At 34.1% G+C, this 21,143-nt stretch overlaps 1 protein-coding gene across 1 annotated transcript in view; it reads right to left on the bottom strand.

The window, feature by feature from the left end:
• The window catches only part of LOC114324259 (ficolin-1-like), a 42,292-nt gene that overhangs the window by 7,319 nt on the left and 13,830 nt on the right, over window positions 1–21,143 (bottom strand). Inside the window, exon 4 of the mRNA XM_028272056.2 lies at window positions 16,346–16,567. Coding sequence (XP_028127857.2) covers window positions 16,346–16,567 — 222 coding nt within the window. The remainder of the gene's footprint in view (window positions 1–16,345; window positions 16,568–21,143) is intronic.

Here is a 21,143-nt window from a genome sequence, read left to right as displayed (position 1 = left end):
TCGAATAATAAAGAAAATAATAGAATCAGAATACGAAGACATGGAAGAACAAAGTGGATTTCGTGCAGGAAGATCGTGCACTGATAATATATTCGTTCTGCAGCAGATAATAGAAAAACGGAAGGCAAGGAATCTATCTACCCACCTATTGTTTGTAGATTTGGAGAAGGCATACGATACGGTACCTTTGAAAAAACTGTTTCAAACATTGACGAAGGTAGGTCTCAGTAGAGAGTATATGGATGATATCGCAAATATATACAGAAATGCAAGAAGTGTCGTTAAAGAAGGAAACTTTATATCTGAATCATTCCCTATATCAAAGGGGCTTAAACAAGGATATTGTCTGTCTCCGACTTTATTTAAAATATATATTCAATCATCGCTAGAGCAGTGGAGGAAACAAGTATCCGGAATGGGAATAGACATAGGCAGTGATAAATGTCTAACAACTTTGTTTTTTGCAGATGATCAGGTAGTCGTAGCGAATGATGAGGAAGACATGGACTACATGTTTAGAAAACTAAAGAAAGAAGAGGAAAAATGGGGCCTCAATATGAATATGTCAAAGACAGAGTATCTTAAAATAGGGGATGATGAAGAAGATCCAGAGTTAGAAATTAGAACCACGAAAAGATCTAATGAATATAAATATCTCGGATCTATAATATCTAAAGAAGGCACTACCAAAAGAGACATCGAAAAGAGAACGCAGCAGGACAAAAAAGCGGTAAATATTCTGAGCTCTCTACTGTGGTCTAAAGATATAAGACAAGAAACGAAATTGACAATCTATCGTACCTTGGTAGAGCCTATTATGACTTATGGAGCAGAAGTTTGGCAGATGACAAAAAAAGATAGGAAAATAATAGAAGTAGTAGAAATGGATTATCTAAGGAGAGCGTGTGGTATATCTAAAAAAGATCACATCAGGAATGAAGATATTAGAAGGAGGACACATACTGTATATTCCAGTGTAGATAAAATTGAAACTAGACAACTAGTGTGGTATGGTCACGTAAAACAAACGAATGAAGATAGATGGCCAAAGAAAGCTTTAAATTACATACCACACCAAAGAAGAAGAAGGGGAAGACCTTCAGTTGCCTGGGAAGAAAATGTACGGCACATCATGAAAGATAGAGCCATAAAAGAAGACGAATGGATGGACAGAAAACGATGGCGGTCGAAATGCGAGAAGCGGCAGAGGCTGTAGGAACCTCGCTGATAGATAGATAGATCTATTTATTAGCACATAAAACAACACCAAACGATGTTACTCTACATCCTACCAGATTGAAAACAATTGGAACCTTCTCTGGTAACACCTCCGAGGCATCTACAATTTGCTAGTCATAACGGATGCTGAGACTAAGGAAGATGAGGTCTCATTTGCTCAGCGCGGTAAAGTTCCAACGAGAATGGTTCCCTTCGTACTCCATGTAAATCAAAAATGAATAACCATTTTAAATTTCGTTGCAGCAAGAAACTACAGCCGCATCATTCTAGTCCAATCAGAGAGTGCAGCAAGCACCTCTACCGGTTTCGAAACTTATTAGTCTCTCATCAGGAGGCACATATGCTGCTCTCTCTGACCCAATGGATTGCAACGAACGAAATGGCATGGATAGATGCCCTAGCGACAACTACTAGCAAAAACTAAGTTTTCAATCTAATAGCACATAAAACAACACCAAACGATGTTACTCTACATCCTACCAGATTGAAAACAATGGGAACCTTCTCTGGTAACACCTCCGAGGCTTCTACAATATGCAAGTCATAACGGATGCTGAGACTAAGGAAGATGAGGTTATTTTACAATTTATAATTCACGTCCCATCTGCTCAGCACGGTAAAGTTCCAAAGAGAATGGTTCCCTTCTTACTCCAATTAGAGTAAACATGTAAATCAATCAAACATCGTTATGGCTTGCAAATTGTAGAAGCCTCGGAGGTGTTACCAGAGAAGTTTCCCATTGTAACATCGTTTGGTTGTTTTATGTACTATTAGATTGAAAACTTAGTTTTTGCTAGCAGTTGCAGCTAGGGCATCCCTGACATTTCATTCGTTGCAATCCGTAACTGCACGCCGAGGTTTGTCCTAGTTGGGTCAGAGAGAGTAGCATATGTGCCTCCTGATGGGAGACTAATAAGTTTCGAAACCGGTAGAGGTGCTTGCTGTACTCTCTGATTGGACTAGAATAATGATGCGGCTGTAGTTTCGTGTTGCAACGAAATTGAAAATGGTTATTCATTTTTTATTTACATGTTTACTCTGATTGGAGTACGAAGGGAACCATTCTCATTGGAACTTTACCGCGCTGAGCAGATGGGACCTGAATTATAAATTGTAAAATTCCCTCATCTTCCTTAGTCTCAGCATCCGTTATGGCTTGCAAATTGTAGAAGCCTCGGAGGTGTTACCAGAGAAGGTTCCCATTGTTTTCAATCTGGTAGGATGTAGAGTAACATCGTTTGGTGTTGTTTTATGTGTCAATAGATTGAAAACTTAGTTTTTGCTAGCAGTTGCCGCTAGGGCAACCTTGCCATTTCGTTCGTTGCAATCCGTAACTGCACGTCGGGGTTTGTCCTGGTTGGGTCAGCGAGAGCAGCATATGTGCCTCCTGATAAGAGACTAATAAGTTTCGAAACCGGTAGAAGTACTTGCTGCACTCTCTGATTGCACTAGAATAATGATGCAGCTGTAGTTTCGTGTTGCAACGAAATTGAAAATGGTTCTTCATCATTTTTTATTTACAGGTTTGATCTGATTCTAGTAGGAAGGAAACCATTCTCATTGGAACTTTACCGCGCTGAGCAGATGGGACGTGAATTATAAATTGTAAAATTCCCTCATCTTCCTTAGTCTCAGCATCCTTTATGGCTTGCAAATTGTAGAAGCCTCGGAGGTGTTACCAGAGAAGGTTCGCACTGTTTTCAATCTGGTAGGATGTAGAGTAACATCGTTTGTTGTTGTTTTATTTGCTATTAGATTGAGAACTTAGTTTTTTTCTCTTTATTTTTGTATAGGTACATTTTTGTCGTAAAACTAATAATAAACGAGTAAATTCAATAATTATGCTCTAAATGTCACTATTTTTCTCCATCACTCGGAAAATATTGACCTCACGAAGAAATTATAATAAACGAAATTATAGAAAATCGCACTTTCAACAATTACAGTTTCTACACTTTTTGTCGAAAAGTTGAAAATGGCGGAGATATTGAGCAAAAACAGTTCTCATTTAAAATCAAGATGGCGGCTAACGCAACGATGGAATTCAGTCGAGATTTTAAATTTACACTAGTATTGATCTTTCTTAAAGATTAAAAAAATAAAATTTGTGTCAGCTCGGCATGCAAGGTTAGGCCTGTTATTCGTGTAACCCTACTAGACTATTATAAGTTGATAAACCACGGTTATTTGACCTGCATTAATAAAATATAAAAAAAAGTGTAAATAATTATTTTACCTAGCTTATTAGTTGGACGTATATTTAAAATTTAAAGTTATTGACAATAAAATGATCGTATGAACGAGCAAATGTTTACTGACAAGATCAGATAAAATCCCTCATCATAACTGACGCATCTTCTGACGGTTTGAATCTTAAGTTCTTCGTCCTGATCATTAATCCTTTTTTTACTTGGTAAACCTCTACGTCTACTACCCTTTGGCTTTGAGAATATTATATCCTTATTATCTGATATTCTAGCAATATGTCCGGTCCATCTTATTTTCTGTCTTAATAAATTTGACAATATTATAATATGGATCTGTATGTATTGTGTATATGTATTGTTATGATCTGCTTCTTATTAATTTTATATTAATTATTATTTATTTGATTAATTATTTAATTGTCGCAAATCATACATAAAAATTGAATAAAAAATCTCAGGGTGCCTTTTTTATACTATTAAAAAAAATCCAAATTATCTCACGTTATACTTATCTTCTCTCGTGGGTTCAGTATCTCTGAGTTGATCCTAATCGGGATAAAATAGGGAAAAGAAACAAAGCAAAATATTAAAATAAATATACAGAATTGTCTTTTATTTATCAAAATCAATACTCTGAAATCTATCGACTCTAAAAACCTGTGGACACAGATGTCCGAATGAAATTTTTACCACTTAAATTTATTATAGTTAAAAAAAAACAATTTATCGGTTTGTTCCCGATGACTTTGGTAAAACAAACTAAACAAAACAAATTTATGTCTTCGCAAGATTACCTATATTTACTATTTATATTTTGAAATATTGGAATTTTAATTCATATGCTTTTTTCTCAAAAAATTTAGTTCCCGAACATAAAAATCTCTTTCACATAAATTGACTAACCTTTTGCTTCTCTCACTCGGATGTCTTCTCGTGACCCCAAACAGCTCTCCCTCGTTGACTATGTTAAAGGCTACTCATCAAAGCCTCTCTCCGTTGTCCAGCTTCAAAACTATCAGCATACCAGCACCAATTCTCCAACAAACCGGGTCTCTTTTGACACGTACTCGATTCAAACAAAACTCCAAAAATTCTCTGTTCTCCTTCTCACAATAATACAGAATCAAAGAGGTATTTCATCTCAATTTGATCTGTCTCTCGTTCCACTTTTCAACACTATTCTCCACTATCAAACAGCCACTCGTATCTGCTAACTATCTATCCACTTAACACGTCGAACCGCTCCTTAGCGATGCCAAAAACATAATAATTTCTTTTTCACACTCCTCAATCATTCTAACTACTTTTCCCCTTCCACATTGCCAAACATCAGAAACCTCGACTTTTCCATTCGACAAACACAACAGTCATTTTCAAAATTATTCCGACAATCCTAATTACTTTCGGAGAAACTCTACAACATATACTCGTGTTGAAATAAAGATATTAAAATTCCAACTTTCTTTTCAATTATCAATTTCGAGAAATTTATAATTACCTATACCCTAAACAATCTTTTTCCATTTTAAATCTAAATACATCGTTATTTTCACTTTAATTATTCACAAAAGTCTTTAATGGTTCATCGGAAAGCTCATTAAAAGAGAAATCTACTTACATCCAAACTACATTCTAAGAAATATCTACAGCTCAATATACAGGGTGTATCAAATTTATGTGCCCGCGTTATTTAAAAAAAAAATTAATTTAATTTTTATTTTGCTTTTGATTGATAAAATTGAAAACAGTATATAACTGGTATAATTCAAAATTATATTATTTTCATTTGCCGCCCATTTAGAAGTATTTTTCTGTTAAACATACCAAGCAGTCTCTCCTAGCTTTGGTATAAGTTTATACACATTTTGGAAAAGGCAAGAGATATTTTTATAACATAATAAAATTATAACAAAATTAATAAAAATAAATTCAGTTGATCGTTTAATTTTATTGGAATTTGTACAGTTGCTCATCCTGTAGATTTTTGTGAGTAAATCAAAACGGCAAAAGTGATAACGATTATTTGACAAGGCTTTTTACAGGAGAGGAAAAAACTCTAGGTTTTGGCAGGGCCGCGTTTAGGTCAATTGACGCCCTAGGCAATTCTCTAGTAGCCGCCCTTTAAACATGTATCATTTTTGCGAAAAAAAAATGGCAAAAATTTTTATTTAAATAAGAATACACTAAAAATGGATTTAAACTACGATATTTATGTATATACCTATAATAGAAAAAAATTGTAATTCTTCATTGAAAAAAAATCTTTTCAAAAAAGGACTTTTCAAAAAAAAATTTGTTCTGTACAAAATCGACAAATTGTTAACACGTTCTTGCGTCATACTTAATGGGAAAATATTTTTAATTCTTGACATTTTCGAAAATGACCTTTCAGCGGACACGTTGGCAACTGGGAAGCACAAATAAATGTGCAAAGCAATGTCAAAATTAGGGAAACATCTTTCAATCCACTTAGTGCAGCCACTGAAGGTTTTCACCTCCGATTTCGTTTAACCTCCATCGATTTTCATGAAAGTTGGTGAGTAGTAAGAGGATACCTCAAGGAACAAAGATGACATGATGCCAACTTTACCACTTTAAGTGGGGGTGAAAGAAATAATACCATAAATCGATAGAGAGACAAATTCTAAGCCAAATTTGTTATATTTTTATTATATATTTGTTATTAATATAAATCAATACTAGTTGAGTTATTAAAGATCAAAGATTTTATTTTTTTGTAGAAAATACATGTTTTAAAGCTGTTTTTCACGTATAACTCGAAAACTGTAAGCTTTTACAAAAAAGTTATTTTTACCAAAACTGAAGATAATAAAAACATAATACCTACACTCCTCACTTAATCAACTAAACCAGCGGTTCCCAACCTTTTTTCACTGCCGTACCCCTTGATATAGATTTATTTCAAATTGTACCCCCAAGAAAAAAAAGTTGGAAGAACATTAATCATGGAAAGTAAATATTTACGCAAGAGTTTTTTTTATCTTTTATTTGACAATAAAGTTATTGTTCCAAAATTAGGCCTATATATGTTTCTAGTAAACTTAGTAAATTCTTAATACCAACTGTAAAAAAATAATAACAAAGTAAATACAATGTTTCTTATCACAAAAACATACTAGAATTAGCAAATAAGTTTATTGAAAAAAAAGAAATCAAAATTATTCTTAAAACAAGTCAAAACTGTTTTAGTGTGACCCTTGGGCCTGTTTTGTTGCACATAATATTTTGAAATCAATATCAAAGGTTGATAAATACACTCTTAAATCAGGACTTGCATTTAGCTTATTCCTATACTTATTCTTAATGAAAGCATAGGAAGAGATCTCTCAACTAGTTCTGTGTTTGTAAAAGGAAGTAAAACCAGAAGGGCTTTTGTGGTTAGGGATACATATTCATCCCTAATGCTCACCCAGAATTGTCTAAGGGGTTTCTTCTTGAACTCGGACTTCAAGGAGGAGTCACTTGAAAGTTCTAGAAGCTTTTCCATCTCATGAACGGTCAATGTAGCAGTCTTGACGTTTTCTTCATTGAAAGGATCTGCAATCCAGTTCTCTCCGTCACCTCGTTTAGGAAAATACTTTCTAAAAGAGTCCTTCAGGTTTGTCAAATGTGCCACTATTTGATGTTTCACTTTGTCAGATATGGGCAGATTATTGTCACTCAAGAAATCATGAAGCGTGCCAAAAACTTCAGCTTGATTGTTTTGAATACAGGTTTTCCAAAAATCAATTTTCTTCAGCATGGATTCAATTTTGTCAGCAACTTTGAATACTGTAATTGAGCTGGTGTGTAACTCTAAGTTGAGTTTATTGATCCGAGAAAAAATGTCAGCTAAATAAGCAAGCTTTTGAAGCCAGTCACTATCATGAAACTTGGAGGCTAAATAAAAAGGATGCTCTTCAAAAAATACTAGCAGTTCATGTCTGAGCTCAAAAAGTCTTGTAAGAACCTTCCCGCGAGATAGCCACCTTACTTCCGTGTGCAAAAGCAACGTGGAGTGAATGCCACCCATACCTTCACAAAGCACTTTGTCTGGAGTTTGTTGCACTGGCTTTAACAAAGTTGACTACTTTAACTGCTTCATTGAGAACATCATTCAAGAAGACGGCAATTTTTTGGCTGCAAGACTCTGTCTGTGGATGCAACAATAGCTCCATGCTACGTGGGGGGCCACTTCTTTTACGCGCCCCCGAAGACCGATATATATGCCAGACATTGATTTTCCTCCGTCAGTGCATATACCACACAATTTACCCCAGTCTATTTCTTTTTCACAGAAGTAGCTATAAATCACATTGAACACATCTTCCCCTGTAGTACGCTCAGTTAATGCATGGCACAGCAACAGATTTTCTTCAAACTCCTTGTTGGGATTTACATACCTTGCAGTAACAAGTAAGATTGCTAGGGCAGCAATGTCCGTACTTTCATAAACTTGGATGGAAAAAAATCACTGTCTTTTAATTGCTGAACCACTTTTTCTTCAATGTGCTTAGAAATGTCTTGAATTCGCCGTGAAACTGTGTTGTTTGACAACGGGATGGAGTTCACCTTAAGAACAAAGTCCTGACCAAACATACACTGAACAGCATCTTTTATACAAGGGGCTATTAAATCCTCACCCGTTGTGTGGTTTTTACCACTTTTTGCAATATGGTAGCTAATTTTGAAAGAGGCTTCCACAGCATTTTCATTATCTCTATTAACTGATGCGAAATAAGAAGAAACCACGCCATCTGTCCCATAATTTTTTGAAAGTCGTTCAAAATAGGTAATTTCTTTATTTTTGTGCTGGGCGTGTTTGGATTTAAGGTGGCGCAAAAGTAAGGAAGGTTTCATGCTACCATTACTTAAAACTTCTCCACAAACAACACATAGTGGGTTTGGACTTTCCTCCTCTCCAGTAAACGAAAAGCCATATTTCAAGTACTCATTTGAATATTTTCGTTTCTTTGAGGAAGTTCCAGTACTAGTACTACATTTCTGAGGTTTACTATCACTGGTACTCACACAAGAAGAATGTTCTGCTGCTGAGTCCCGGGACGTACTAGGCTTGCTAAGCACCTGACTTGCCGTATCAGTCTGATTTGTTTTAACCGATCCAGTTTTTAACCACTTTTAACTTCTTGAATACAGTTAAATCGTTTACAAATCAGTCAAAAACTAACACGCACAATAAGCAAGTAAAAAGTAAACTGAACATAAAATCACGTAATGAAGAGCGACAGACGACAGTCAACTACTATGCGAGCACTGACTAACGCCACTGTCGCCACTGACGGTATGGTAGCAGTGCATTGTGATAGTGGCTAAGTGAGTGGGGGAGGGGGAGCGGCAGAGGGCGAACTGACCTTGACGAGCGAGCGTGAGTCAGACCATCGGACGATTCGGCGCGCCAGTACTGTACTGTACTTTTCAACCATCACGTACGTAACGTATGACAAACACATAAAGTCCGCCATTACCAAATATTCTCGGCGTACCCCCAACCAGGTCGTTGCGTACCCCAAGGGGTACGCGTACCCCAGGTTGGGAACCGCTGAACTAAACTAATGTTAATTCAAAGTGAGTTGTGAGTAATTGAATGTATATTTTTTCGACGAGTACTCAAATCTAAGTATTCAAGCTTAAATGACGGGAAAACGATGCATTTTATAAAATATACATGCTAAGTACTTGCCAAAGTACTTCGGAGTACCTATCAAATGAGCCATAGGCGTAACCAGGGGGTGGTTTTGGGGGTTATAACCCCCCCTTTTGGATGTACGTTGAGCTCTATACGCTTAACACCATTATTATTCCATACCCCCAGACACCTTCAAGTAGATGTAACCCCCCCCTTAGGATCATCCTGGTTACACCTCTGAAATGAGCTGCAGTATAAGTTAATAGCATCACAATATTAAGCAAGTTATGATGAAAATAAGAGAACCAACCATTTAGAACTTTTTAGGAAAAAGTGAAAAATAAAATATACGTCATTTCCACAAAAATCAAAATTTATAGTAATCCTTAGAAGAATATCTTTATATTAGCACAAGTAATGATTTCAACAATTTTTGCCGGCTTAGAATGCATATTTTTGAAGAAAAGATGTAATTTAAATAATCAGAATTTTTAAAATTATCGTAATTTTCATTTTCTTTTGATAATACTTAACTCCAAAAATTCTCGATATACGTAAAAAGTGATATAATAACCAAATTTTAGTTTTTTCTGAATCAAATATTTTACCTTTTTACTATTTCTCTAGGGTAAAAAATAACCGAGATAGAGAAGTTTAAAGCTCAAATTTTGCTGCGAGAACCATGTAACCGGTAGAGATGTTGAAAAAGTATCTATTCGTTACAAAGTACTCGTTACTTACGAATACCGAAAGTAACGATTACTATACAGAGAGGCAAATCGTTACTTTGATTACCTGATTACTTCGTTACTTACCAATCGTATCAGAGCGAGTAACGACTTAACGACTATTGTATCTCTGATTACTTCGTTACTTCATACCAATCGTATCAGAGCGAGTAACGACTATTGTATCTACTTTGATTACTCTGATTACTTCGTTTCTTCGTACCAATCGTATCAGAGCAAGTAATGACTATTGTATCTACAACCAGTACACTTGATTACTTTCTACCAATCGTATCCCAGCGAGTAACGGACGGGACTGGTATTTTACGAGTGTTATCGAATATCGTTATCGGTATGAAGCGTTTTAAGGGTGTGAGGGTGAGAAGAAGATAGAAGATGAAACAGAGGGAGGTATAATGGTATACGTAAAATATGTAATGTATGTCATTAAAAAAGATCGAATGCGAGAACTAATATTTTTATCTAGATCTATATCTATACCTATACAAAATACCTACCCACTGGGAAATACGATTCTCGATATAATTACCGGTACTCAAATACAAAAGTAATCATAGTAATCAAATCATTTTTATCCCTTAAACAGATTGGTGAAGGTCGTTGTTATATCGGAATACCTATACAAAATACCTACCTACAGTACCTAGAGATACAATTCTCGATATGATTACCGGTACACAAATACAAAAGTAACAAAAGTAATCAGTATTCAAAGTAACGAGTACTGTAAATGATTACTTTATACAAAAGTAACGATTTGTAACGAATACTCGAAAGTACCTATAATCAACATCACTAGTAACCGGGGCCATTTAACCTTTTATTTTTTTAAAAATAAGGGGTTTAAAAGATTAAATTCAACGTGGTTTAACAGCCATTAAAATTAACTTTCAAACGGTTTTTAGGCAAACCTGATATCGTAAGAATTAACGGAGTTATTTAAAGAAAAACAATAACTTTTTTGGAAAAAATTTTTGAAGATAAATTATGAAAAATATTTGGTGCATAAATTTTAATGCTATCAACTTGTTCGAGGGCTCATTTGATAGATATTTCTAAGTACTTTGACAAAAATGTTTTATAAGGTTATGTTATAAAATGCATCATTTTCCCGTCATTTAAGTTTGAATATGATTTGGGTACTCGCCGAGAAAATATACATTCAGTTTATAACTCACTTTTAGTTAACATTAAAAGGTTTTTCCACTACGGAGTTTATTTCGTTTTCTATTAGCTTTAATTTTGGTAATAATAACTTTTTTGTAAAATCTTATAGTTTTTGAGTTATTTATGAAAAATCGGTAAGAATTTTATTTAATAAATTCGCAAGAAAAATTAAAATCTTTGATCTTTAATAACTCAAAAGTATTGATTTATTTTAATAACTTTATCTAACAAATTTTGCTTAAAATTTGTTCTCTCTATCGAATTTCTAATAAAAGTTCTAATTTTCAGGGATATTTCTAATAAAATAGTTTTCAGTTCCGAGAAGGGGTGGCATCCAACCCCCAGGTTAAAAGCGCAAGTTGACCCATGTAACCTTTGCTCCTTGAGATATCCTCTAACCACTCAACAATTTTCATGCAAATCGATGGAGGTTCAACGAAATCGGAGGTAATAGCTCATATCCACCTTCAGTGACTGCACTAACTCTTCTTTAAATGTTAAGATATGTCAATTGGTGATTTTATTGTGGGATCCAAATGACCCTTTGTGAATGCATTCATGGATGAATGATGTATCTTGGTCGTCTTTATTTTTTATCAGATTTTCAGCTTCTTTAATAATTTCTTCATTGCTTAATTTTGGCAAATCTGTTAATAACACGAAAACGTTGATACATAAGTCGATAAGATTCCAGACGTCTATTCAGGCCTCTTATCAGAGTGTCGATTATAACATAGAATGTGTGGATTTTCATCTCATCACTAGCTGAAAAGTTTAGTTCATCATCGGCCCCCTCGTCAAATTGAATTTCTCTTTCTTATTTCTTTATATGTTTTATTTGGGCACAATTTTATGGCTTCCTTGCGGTACAGTAATTTGAAAGAGATACTCTTTAATGACAGAACCTAGATTCATAATTTTTATATACAAATATTTTGTGTACAGTATTTTTGCCGCCCTCTCATAATGTGCCGCCCTAGGCAACTGCCTATATTGCCTAATGGATAAAGCAGCCCTGGGTTTTGGACTTAGTCCACTGAAAATATTGTTTTTTTATTTTGGAACGGCCTCTTCAATGTGGCATGCGGCAAACTATTGTGTCTGAGCGCAAGGGAGTCCCCCAAAGTGTGAGAAGTCAATTGTGGAGGCGTTTTTGTAATACTGGAAGTCCATGGAACGTCATCTAGGAGGTGAGCGCGCTACAGCTGCAGCTCAAGACCGATTTTTAGTGACCGCTAATAGACAACCACCAATTACAGCGCCTGAATTGGTTAACGACATGCAGCGCGCACACAAAGTAACTATAAGCCGTGATATTCTATGAAGCCAATCTTCACAATAGAAGGTCTTGAGATGATCACCTATCTCCAGAGGCAATCGCATTTCAAGATTAGAGTGGTGTTAAAAATATCAAAACTGGGATGCAAATGACTCGCCTACAGTTTTATTCTCCGACCAATCTTGATTTGGATTTCATTCAAATTCTCGTCAAGTAAGAGTGTGGAAACTATCTGGAAATGTACAGTGCTTAAGATATGTACAGGACGTTTACACGTACAGATGTAGTACGGTAATGGTATGGAGTGGAATAATAGTCGGTGTCCGAATGGGCCTCGTTCTTCGAAACCGCTTCCTTATAGCTCAGCAGTACCTCGACACCATTTTACAACCTATCGTTCTTTGGTTTCCTGATGCGGTTAGTCAAAATTTCTACCTAATGCATAATAATGCATAATAAAAGGCGTAGCACTATTAAGTCAAAAATGTTGGGGAAAATATGTACATGAATACGTTCCAGTAAATGATCCAATAATCGAAATCACTTTAAACGCTGAACGAGCCAAAATGCACATTATACAGGTATGTATGCCACCATTCGAAGCGGCAGAAGATATAGTTGAAGAGACATACCACCTGATATATGAAACCATCTCTAACATTCCAAAGAAAGAACGCATTATGATAATAGGAGATTGGAATGCAAAAATAGGAAAAACGAAAATAGGTGACTATTGCATAATTGTTATATGAAATCTTCAGTAATAAATATATGCCACCATTCGAAGCGGCAAAAGATATAGTTGAAGAGACATACCACCTGATATATGAAACCATTTCTAACATTCCAAAGAAAGAAACCATTATGATAATAGAAGATTGGAATGCAAAAATAGGAAAAATGAAAATAGCTGACTATTGCATAACTGTTCGATAAAATCTTCAGTAGTACCTATGATCCAATATTGATAAAGCTGTCCCTTTGTCATGCTTCTCTACAATGCTTAATAGCCTGGATACCTCTTCCACAGAATAAGAGTATCATTGTCATTCACTTTCATCGCCATTTTAGTATAGGTATATCCCAAAACTAGAAAAGTGAGCTTTATACGATGCAGTCCGTCTGGAGAGCTGAATCTCAGATTGTACAAATTGTATAGAGGTGTTACTCCTTAATAATATCTCCTCTTTTATCTGGGCTTGAGCACGAATAAATACAGACCAGCATTGAGTGTACAGCTAGAGTTATATATGAGTTATATGTATGAGCTAGGGTTATATGCTCAGTTTACCCCACACCTATCTTGTTTGAATAGAACCTGTACAAGGCAACCTTACGCTTTAATTGTTATTTAATATTACTTATGTAAGCTTATACTGTATTTACTAAATATATATAATGAAATTTGGATGCGCCGCATAAAGATTCCTGACGATTGGCACGTTTACACTATTATCCCGGTTTTAAAACCAGGAAAATCATCAAAGAATTGGGATTCTTACCGTCCAATCGGTCTGGCTTCCTGTATACTAAAAACATATGAGAGACTTATTAAAAACCGTCTGGAATTTTGGCTAGAAAAGAACGACCTATTACCAAGAAGTCAGTTTGGTTTTAGAAAAGGTAAATCCACACAAGATAGCCTCTGCCACTTTTTAATAGACATTTATAGTTCCTTTACTTATAAGAAAGCAGTTAGTGCTTTGTTCTTAGATATAAAAGGGGCTTACGACAACGTTAATCTTCACATACTATACGCGAAAATGTTGGAAATAGGAATATCCGAGATAGTAACATGGAACATCATTAACTTATACATTAATCGAGCAGTTCACGTTAGATTAAATGGAGATCAATCTAACTCCCGATACACATCTTTGGGACTACCTCAGGGTAGCATCCTAAGTCCTATATTATATATACTGTATACTGCTGACTTAGAAACTAAACTTCCTCAACACATAAAAATCCTACAGTACGCTGATGATGTTGCGATATATGCAGAAAATAAGTCAATAGATAGATGTAATAACTACCTTAAATCGACATTGAATATTATAAAAAAATGGGCTACCGATAATAACTTAACAATATCAGAGAGTAAATCAACCATTGTTACCTTTACTAAAAAACGATATGTTCCTCACAGCCATCTACAATTTGATAATACTAGTATTCCTTATAAAACTTCAATAAAATTTCTTGGCGTATTTTTAGACTCCAAATTAAATTGGAAAGAACACACAAATTACATATTACGAAGAATGGAAAATGCAATGAATATCATGAAGACTGTAAGTGTCAGTAACTGGGGAGCTGATCCAAACATATCAATATTACTATACAGAAATTTGATAAGATCAATCTTAGACTATGGATCTATTTTTTATGGCTCAGCATCAAACTCTGTACTCCAAAAAATCGAGAGCATCAAAAATAAGGCACTTAGGTTATGCACTGGTTATCTTCGTAGCACACCTATATTGGTCATGGAATGTGAGCTTAATGAACCTCCACTTTCATTACGCAGGGAATACCTAAGTGAGAAATTTATAGTTAAAACAGCGGTTAACGATAAACTGCTATTAAATAAAATTGTTCATTTAACCACCTCATACCTAACTCATTATTACTGGGAAAAAAAGAAACTGCTTTTAGTTGTGGAAAGCTTCCTCAACGTTTCTAATTCCATTGGCGACATACACCAAATTGAACAAAGCTCGTCTCGAAAGCTAAATTATGAAGATTATTTATCTCCAGTTAACTGTCATTTAAGTAATATTCGTGCGACAGACTTCCTTACTAAAATAGACCACCTTCAGTGTGTACAAAAAAACTGGGGGAGTTATCAGAAATTATATACGGATGGTTCAAAAATGGAAGGAAAAGTTGGATATGCTATATATTACCCACAAAAAAGTATAAAAATAAACAACAGATTACCTGATAAAATGACAATTTTCACAGCTGAACTCATTACAATCAAAGAAGCATACAAAATATGTATTAATCAAAAAGAACTCAATTATGTTATATTTACAGACTGCCAAAGCATTGTAAAGACATTGAAATATAATGTACATAATTTTGCAGAAAATTATATCATCAGTGACATCATAGCAATGAACAGTGAAGCTTTGAAATCGGGCAAAAATATAATATTGTGTTGGATAAAAGCACACATTGGTATAAAAAACAACGAAATAGTAGATGATCTGGCTAAAAAAGCAACAACGAAGGAATCCACTCTGCATACTTATCAACTTCCTATGGGAGACATAATTTCTATTATGAGATCTATCAAACGGACGAAATGGCAGGAACAATACAATAATTCAGACAAAGGAAATTATTACAAAAAAATCCAGCCTACACTTCCCATCAAGACATGGTTTAATCAAGTTTCCAACAAAGGCTTTATCAAAACTATTTGTCGAATAAGAAGTAATCACTGTCTGACTCCAGTCTACAAAAGAGAAATAGGACTTGTAGATAATGATGAATGTTTATGTGGAGAGCTAGCTGATCTACAACATATGCTATTAGAATGTCCTTTACATTTTATTGAAATATCAAACTTTTTTGCCAATCTAGTTCAAGTTAATGTACAATTTCCTTTTAATCTTATATACCTTTTACAATCAAACAATCTAGATGTTTATAAAATTTTGTACAACCATGTTAATTGTTTAAAATTAAAGCTCTGAGAAAAAAAGAAAAAAAAATAAAAAAAAAAAATAATTAAATAAAATAAAAAGTTACTAGGATCTAAACCTCCGCGAGGTTGAATCGGGTTTAGGTCTTAGCGCGATAAAAAAAAAAAAAAAAAAAAAAACTAAAAAAAAAAATAAAAAATGTAATAAAAAAAATGTTAAAAAATATAATAAAAAAAATAATAAAAAAAACAGAGTAAAAAAAAACAGTAGTACTAATAGTTTTAAATTTAGATACTAAGCATATATTTTGTAAAAGAGAGAATTCAAAACACATTGACTGGCCAGTTGGTTGCTTAAACCAGTGCCAATAAAACATAAACACACACACATACTGTATTTACCTGTCATGTGGTGAATATTTTCCAATCCAATCCAAAATTCACCCCTAAGATCACCAAAACCGAATTTATAGTCTCTCCAAGGTAGGTAGAAATCTTGCGATCCATCAAACCTTTTCTGAATATGAGTCCAGCCACCCCCTTTAGTTTCCATATCGCACAAAACAGCAAAAGGCTTGTTACTTGTTTTAGGTTTGATTACGTACACATCTGACTTATTTTTACCTGAAATAGTAATAATCTAATAAACTATTAAATTTTTTATCATTTCCTTCTATCAACTATTACTATAACTAATAGATAAAACGAAAAAATATAACAATAATTTAGGTAAAATTTTATCTAATTTACTAACATATTCTCTATTGTCACTTCCAAAGAAATTCAGTGGAACTTGTGGTAGCACCATCTTCTTATGCCATAAATTATATTTTACAAATAAATATTGAGACCTATAGTAGATCTATAGTAACCCATTTTGGGAGTGGACTAAAATTGAGGTAAAACTAAAAGAAATATAGCAATATAGAAATATAGCATTCCAAAATAAAGTACTCAGAAACGTTATAGATGCTACTTGATGCGTGACAAACAGTCAGTGGCGGCTCGCGACCTCAATATGCGGGTAGGCTACACATATACTTCGGGTAGGCGACAAAAAATATCCTACAATTTGTAATACATTTTGAGGCGTCTTGCAATACTAAATGTAATCTATGAGCGCAACAATGTGTAAAAATTGCTTTTGGAGCATCTACTTTAATTTTTGATTGTAATCCGTTTAAAGAGCCAGCCATTACACTTGCACCATTGTAAAATTGAGCAATTTATTTATTTTTGTAATCATATGGCTCAAGCACGTTTGAAATTAAACTATATAGAGCGTCTGCAGATCTATTCTCGCTAACATCAAAAACCCTAAAAATCTTTTTGTTACCTGACCAACTTTTTTAACAAAACGGATTGTTAAAGTACACTGTGATTTTTCGGTTATATCAGTAGTATCGTCCGCTAGTATAGAAAAAAATTGACTTTCGTTAATTTCTGTTGAAATTTCATTTTTTACGTAATCGGCAAGGCAATCTATTAAATCATTTTGTATTGTTTTTGACAAACCCGTGAACACCCCTTCTATTTTTTAACATGATCCTGGATTTCCTGATCGCGTTTAACTACTAAATTAAAAATTTCTTTAAAATTACCCATGTTTGAAGAATTATGGCTCTCATCACGACCGCGAAATGCAGGTTCTTGTTTTACTAACAGAATTGTAACATCAATTTCTTCAACTTCTTCAATCTTTTTCAACTTCTTCATTATATATCTTATTAGATAGAGAAATTTGTCCAGCTAAAGCACTGTCAATAGTTTGTTTATTTTTTTCTAACCGTTTTAAACCTAAGCAATTGTTTAAATGTTCTTTCGAAGATTCATGTTTTTTTACACTAGCTGATAAATTTTTCAAATCTGAATATCCCTGACTCAACCAAACATTTTGCTTCAAATTTGAGAGTAACAGACAAGGCCAACAGAAAAGTGAATTTTTAAAATAACTTCCGCTTAGCCATTTATGATTTTCATACCATATTGTTTTAAACGATCTCGAAAATGGTTGATTGTCTTTTGTCTTATCTGTGGATAAAATTGTTAAATTTTGTAAAGGCCGGCCCATTGAAATAATTTCTGACCTTTCTTGATTTTGGCGTCTCGATCAAACTGCATATTACATCGTTTAAAATATTCATATTCGATGACTAAAGTTTTTCCACCAATAAAACTAACACACCTACGTTTCAACAACGTCAAATATTACTTATTTTATTTTTGTATCAAATAATAATTTACTCTTCGAATAAATTGATAACTTAACAATTAACCTCGCTTTAAATTTTTAATTATCTATAAATTCTAATAACACTTATATCTATATCTATAAAATATAATGGACGACTGACAAATAACTATTCACAGATTTATTTGTCGTTAGTGATTACTAAATTAATATAAAATTAAAATGCCCTTCAATATAGGTCTGGATCCCGCGTATGAAAAAAAAGTTGATTAATAGCAAGCTGAAAATTTGTTAATAGCTTAAGGGTGTCTAGTCGAATACACTTTGATATATGGGAACACTGAAACAGGGGCAGTTTTAATTGTGGAACAGGTTAAAAATTTGGAACGGTCACAGCACGAAAACGGCACATTTATTTTGTCCGACAGAACAGACTTAAACTCTCCGAACAGAGATTAAACTCTCATGAAAAAATCAGACTGCTATTTATTACCTGTCATAATTCCTGTCATTTGACATATTCTTCATGTTCCACTCATTAAAACGCCCATTTGGTGATAAATAGCAGTCTGATTTTTGCATGAGAGTTTAATCTCTGTTCGAAGAGTTTAAGTCTGTTCTGTCGGACAAAATAAATGTGTCGTTTTCGTGCTGTGACCGTTCCAAATTTTTAACCTGTTCCACAATTAAAACTGCCCCTGTTCCAGTGTTCACAGATATCAAAGTTTATTCGACTAGACACCCTTAGGCTATTAACAAATTTTCAGCTTGCTATTAATCAACTTTTTTTTCATACGCGGGATCCAGACCTAATAGACCGATCTCAAATTTACCTGTTTATTATTCAGTTTTCATAAACAAATTTAATTTGTCCTACCTAGTTTTATTCAATACTTAACCTACTAATAACAGCCAAAATCAAAAAACAAAATTATTTAAAACAGTTTCACAAGACACAGGATAAGCAACTGATAAAATTTTGGATGTCCGGCTATAAGACTCTGTGCCTATGCGCCCTTTCAAAATCGTAGAATACGCGAGACCTGCAGCAGGCCTGCTTGCGTAAACAGAGAGAGATCGCACGTCAATTCGGTATTGGCGTCGTTCTATTTCAGGCTACGTTTTCAAGTGCCTGACCTAGGAAGAATATAGAATCTTATACAGTACTACTGATACTACAAGGAGCGTACAATAATTATAACTACGGAGAAAATTTTTTGGATATTTTTACAAATAATTTGGATAATTTTTGCTATTTTATTGTAGGTATTGTGTCAAAATTTATAAATTACAATTTTGAAATAAGTAATTTATATTAATAATTTATATTATTGTACTACATTTGAAGAGGGTAGGCGGCGCCTACCTTGCCTACCCCAACGGGCCGCCCCTGCAAACAGTCACCTCATAAGAACTTAACAATCGAAACTGCGACTACAATCATCAAAAAAATGGCAGGAAGCCACGAGCAACGATCACATAGGAGCTATGATATTAAGGCAATCCAGATTCTTAACATAACTGGGCTCACTAGTAGGTCTAGATCCCGCGTATGAAAAAAAAGTTTATTAATAGCAAGCTGAAAATTTGTTAATAGCTTACGGGTGTCTAGTCGGACATACTTTGATATATAGGAACACTGTAACAGAGGAAGTTTTAATTGTGGAACAAGTTAAAAATTTGGAATGGTCATACCACGAAAACGTCACATGTATTTTGTCCGACAGAACTTCTAATTGATTTGTTACCCTTTCATTAAACTCTCATGCAAAAATCAGGCTGCTATTTATCACCAAATGGGAATTATAATAAGTGGAACAAGTAGAATATGTCAAATGACAGGAATAATGACAGGTGATAAATAGCAGTCTGATTTTTGATGAGAGTTTAATAAAAGGGTAACAAATCAATTGGAAGTTCTGTCGGACAAAATACTTGTGACGTTTTCGTGGTCTGACCGTTCCAAATTTTTAACCTGTTCCACAATTAAAACTTCCCTGTTCCAGTGTTCCCATATATCAAAGTTTGTCCGACTAGACACCCTTAAGCTATTAACAAATTTTCAGCTTGCTATTAATCAACTTTTTTTTCATACGCGGGATCCAGACCTATAGAAGGTTCAAGACTTTTGAATTAATTTAAGTGATGGTGAAATGGTTATACTAGAATATTAAATTATCTGGTTAGTTTACAGAAGATACGCTATTTGCTTTATAATTCTTATAGGTCTTAATTTGCAGTAATAAAAAAATTGTTTCTAAATGGTAAATTATTTAGTTTGAGTCAACTGCAAATTTTATCACAAGAAAATGAAGCTATAGTAACAGCAGATTAAGAAAAATAATCCTAGAAAATATGGTGATAGATCCTTCTCAGAGGAAGGAGTATCAGTGGGCATTACTGCAGAAAGAAAAACGAAGATAACAAAAACGGAGTACTCAAAGAATAAAGTAACGAAAGCAATTTGGATGAAGAAACAAGAAAAAGAAAACAGCAATTGAAGATGAACTTGAATTACCGAAAACCGAAGACAGAAAGAAATACGTACTGTCTGTGCGGACGCCCCTGTATCATATTTAATAGTATCAGTACTCTAGAACTATTACTCTAAAATCAAAGAAACTAGAAAACTTATGGTATGACATAGACTTTCAGAGTCTAACGGAACAAAAAACCAAGCTAGGCTTAAATTGCTGATCAACGGTACGGAAGAAGCCAAGGAGGAATATACTGCAAGTTGACGACAATTAACAAAAAATCTAACATTAAAAAAGGAAACAGAATAAAGAAATGCTTGAAGAACTAGAAGAACATGGCAGAAAGGTGATATAAAGCAATAATTCTATAAGGAAATAAATTTTGAGAAAAAAGATTTCCAACCAAGAACAAAATTATGCAAAGACAAACATGGTGAGGTAATCATAGACAAAATGGGAAAGAAAAACAAAAGGAAACACATAGTCAACTATAATCAAAGAAGCAAGACATACAAGACGCCGAAATGATCTT

The sequence above is a fragment of the Diabrotica virgifera genome, chromosome 7 (assembly GCF_917563875.1).
Source record: "Diabrotica virgifera virgifera chromosome 7, PGI_DIABVI_V3a".
NCBI lineage: Eukaryota > Metazoa > Arthropoda > Insecta > Coleoptera > Chrysomelidae > Diabrotica > Diabrotica virgifera.
Note: the sequence above shows the minus strand (reverse complement) of the source record. Positions and strands in the feature narration are given on the sequence as shown.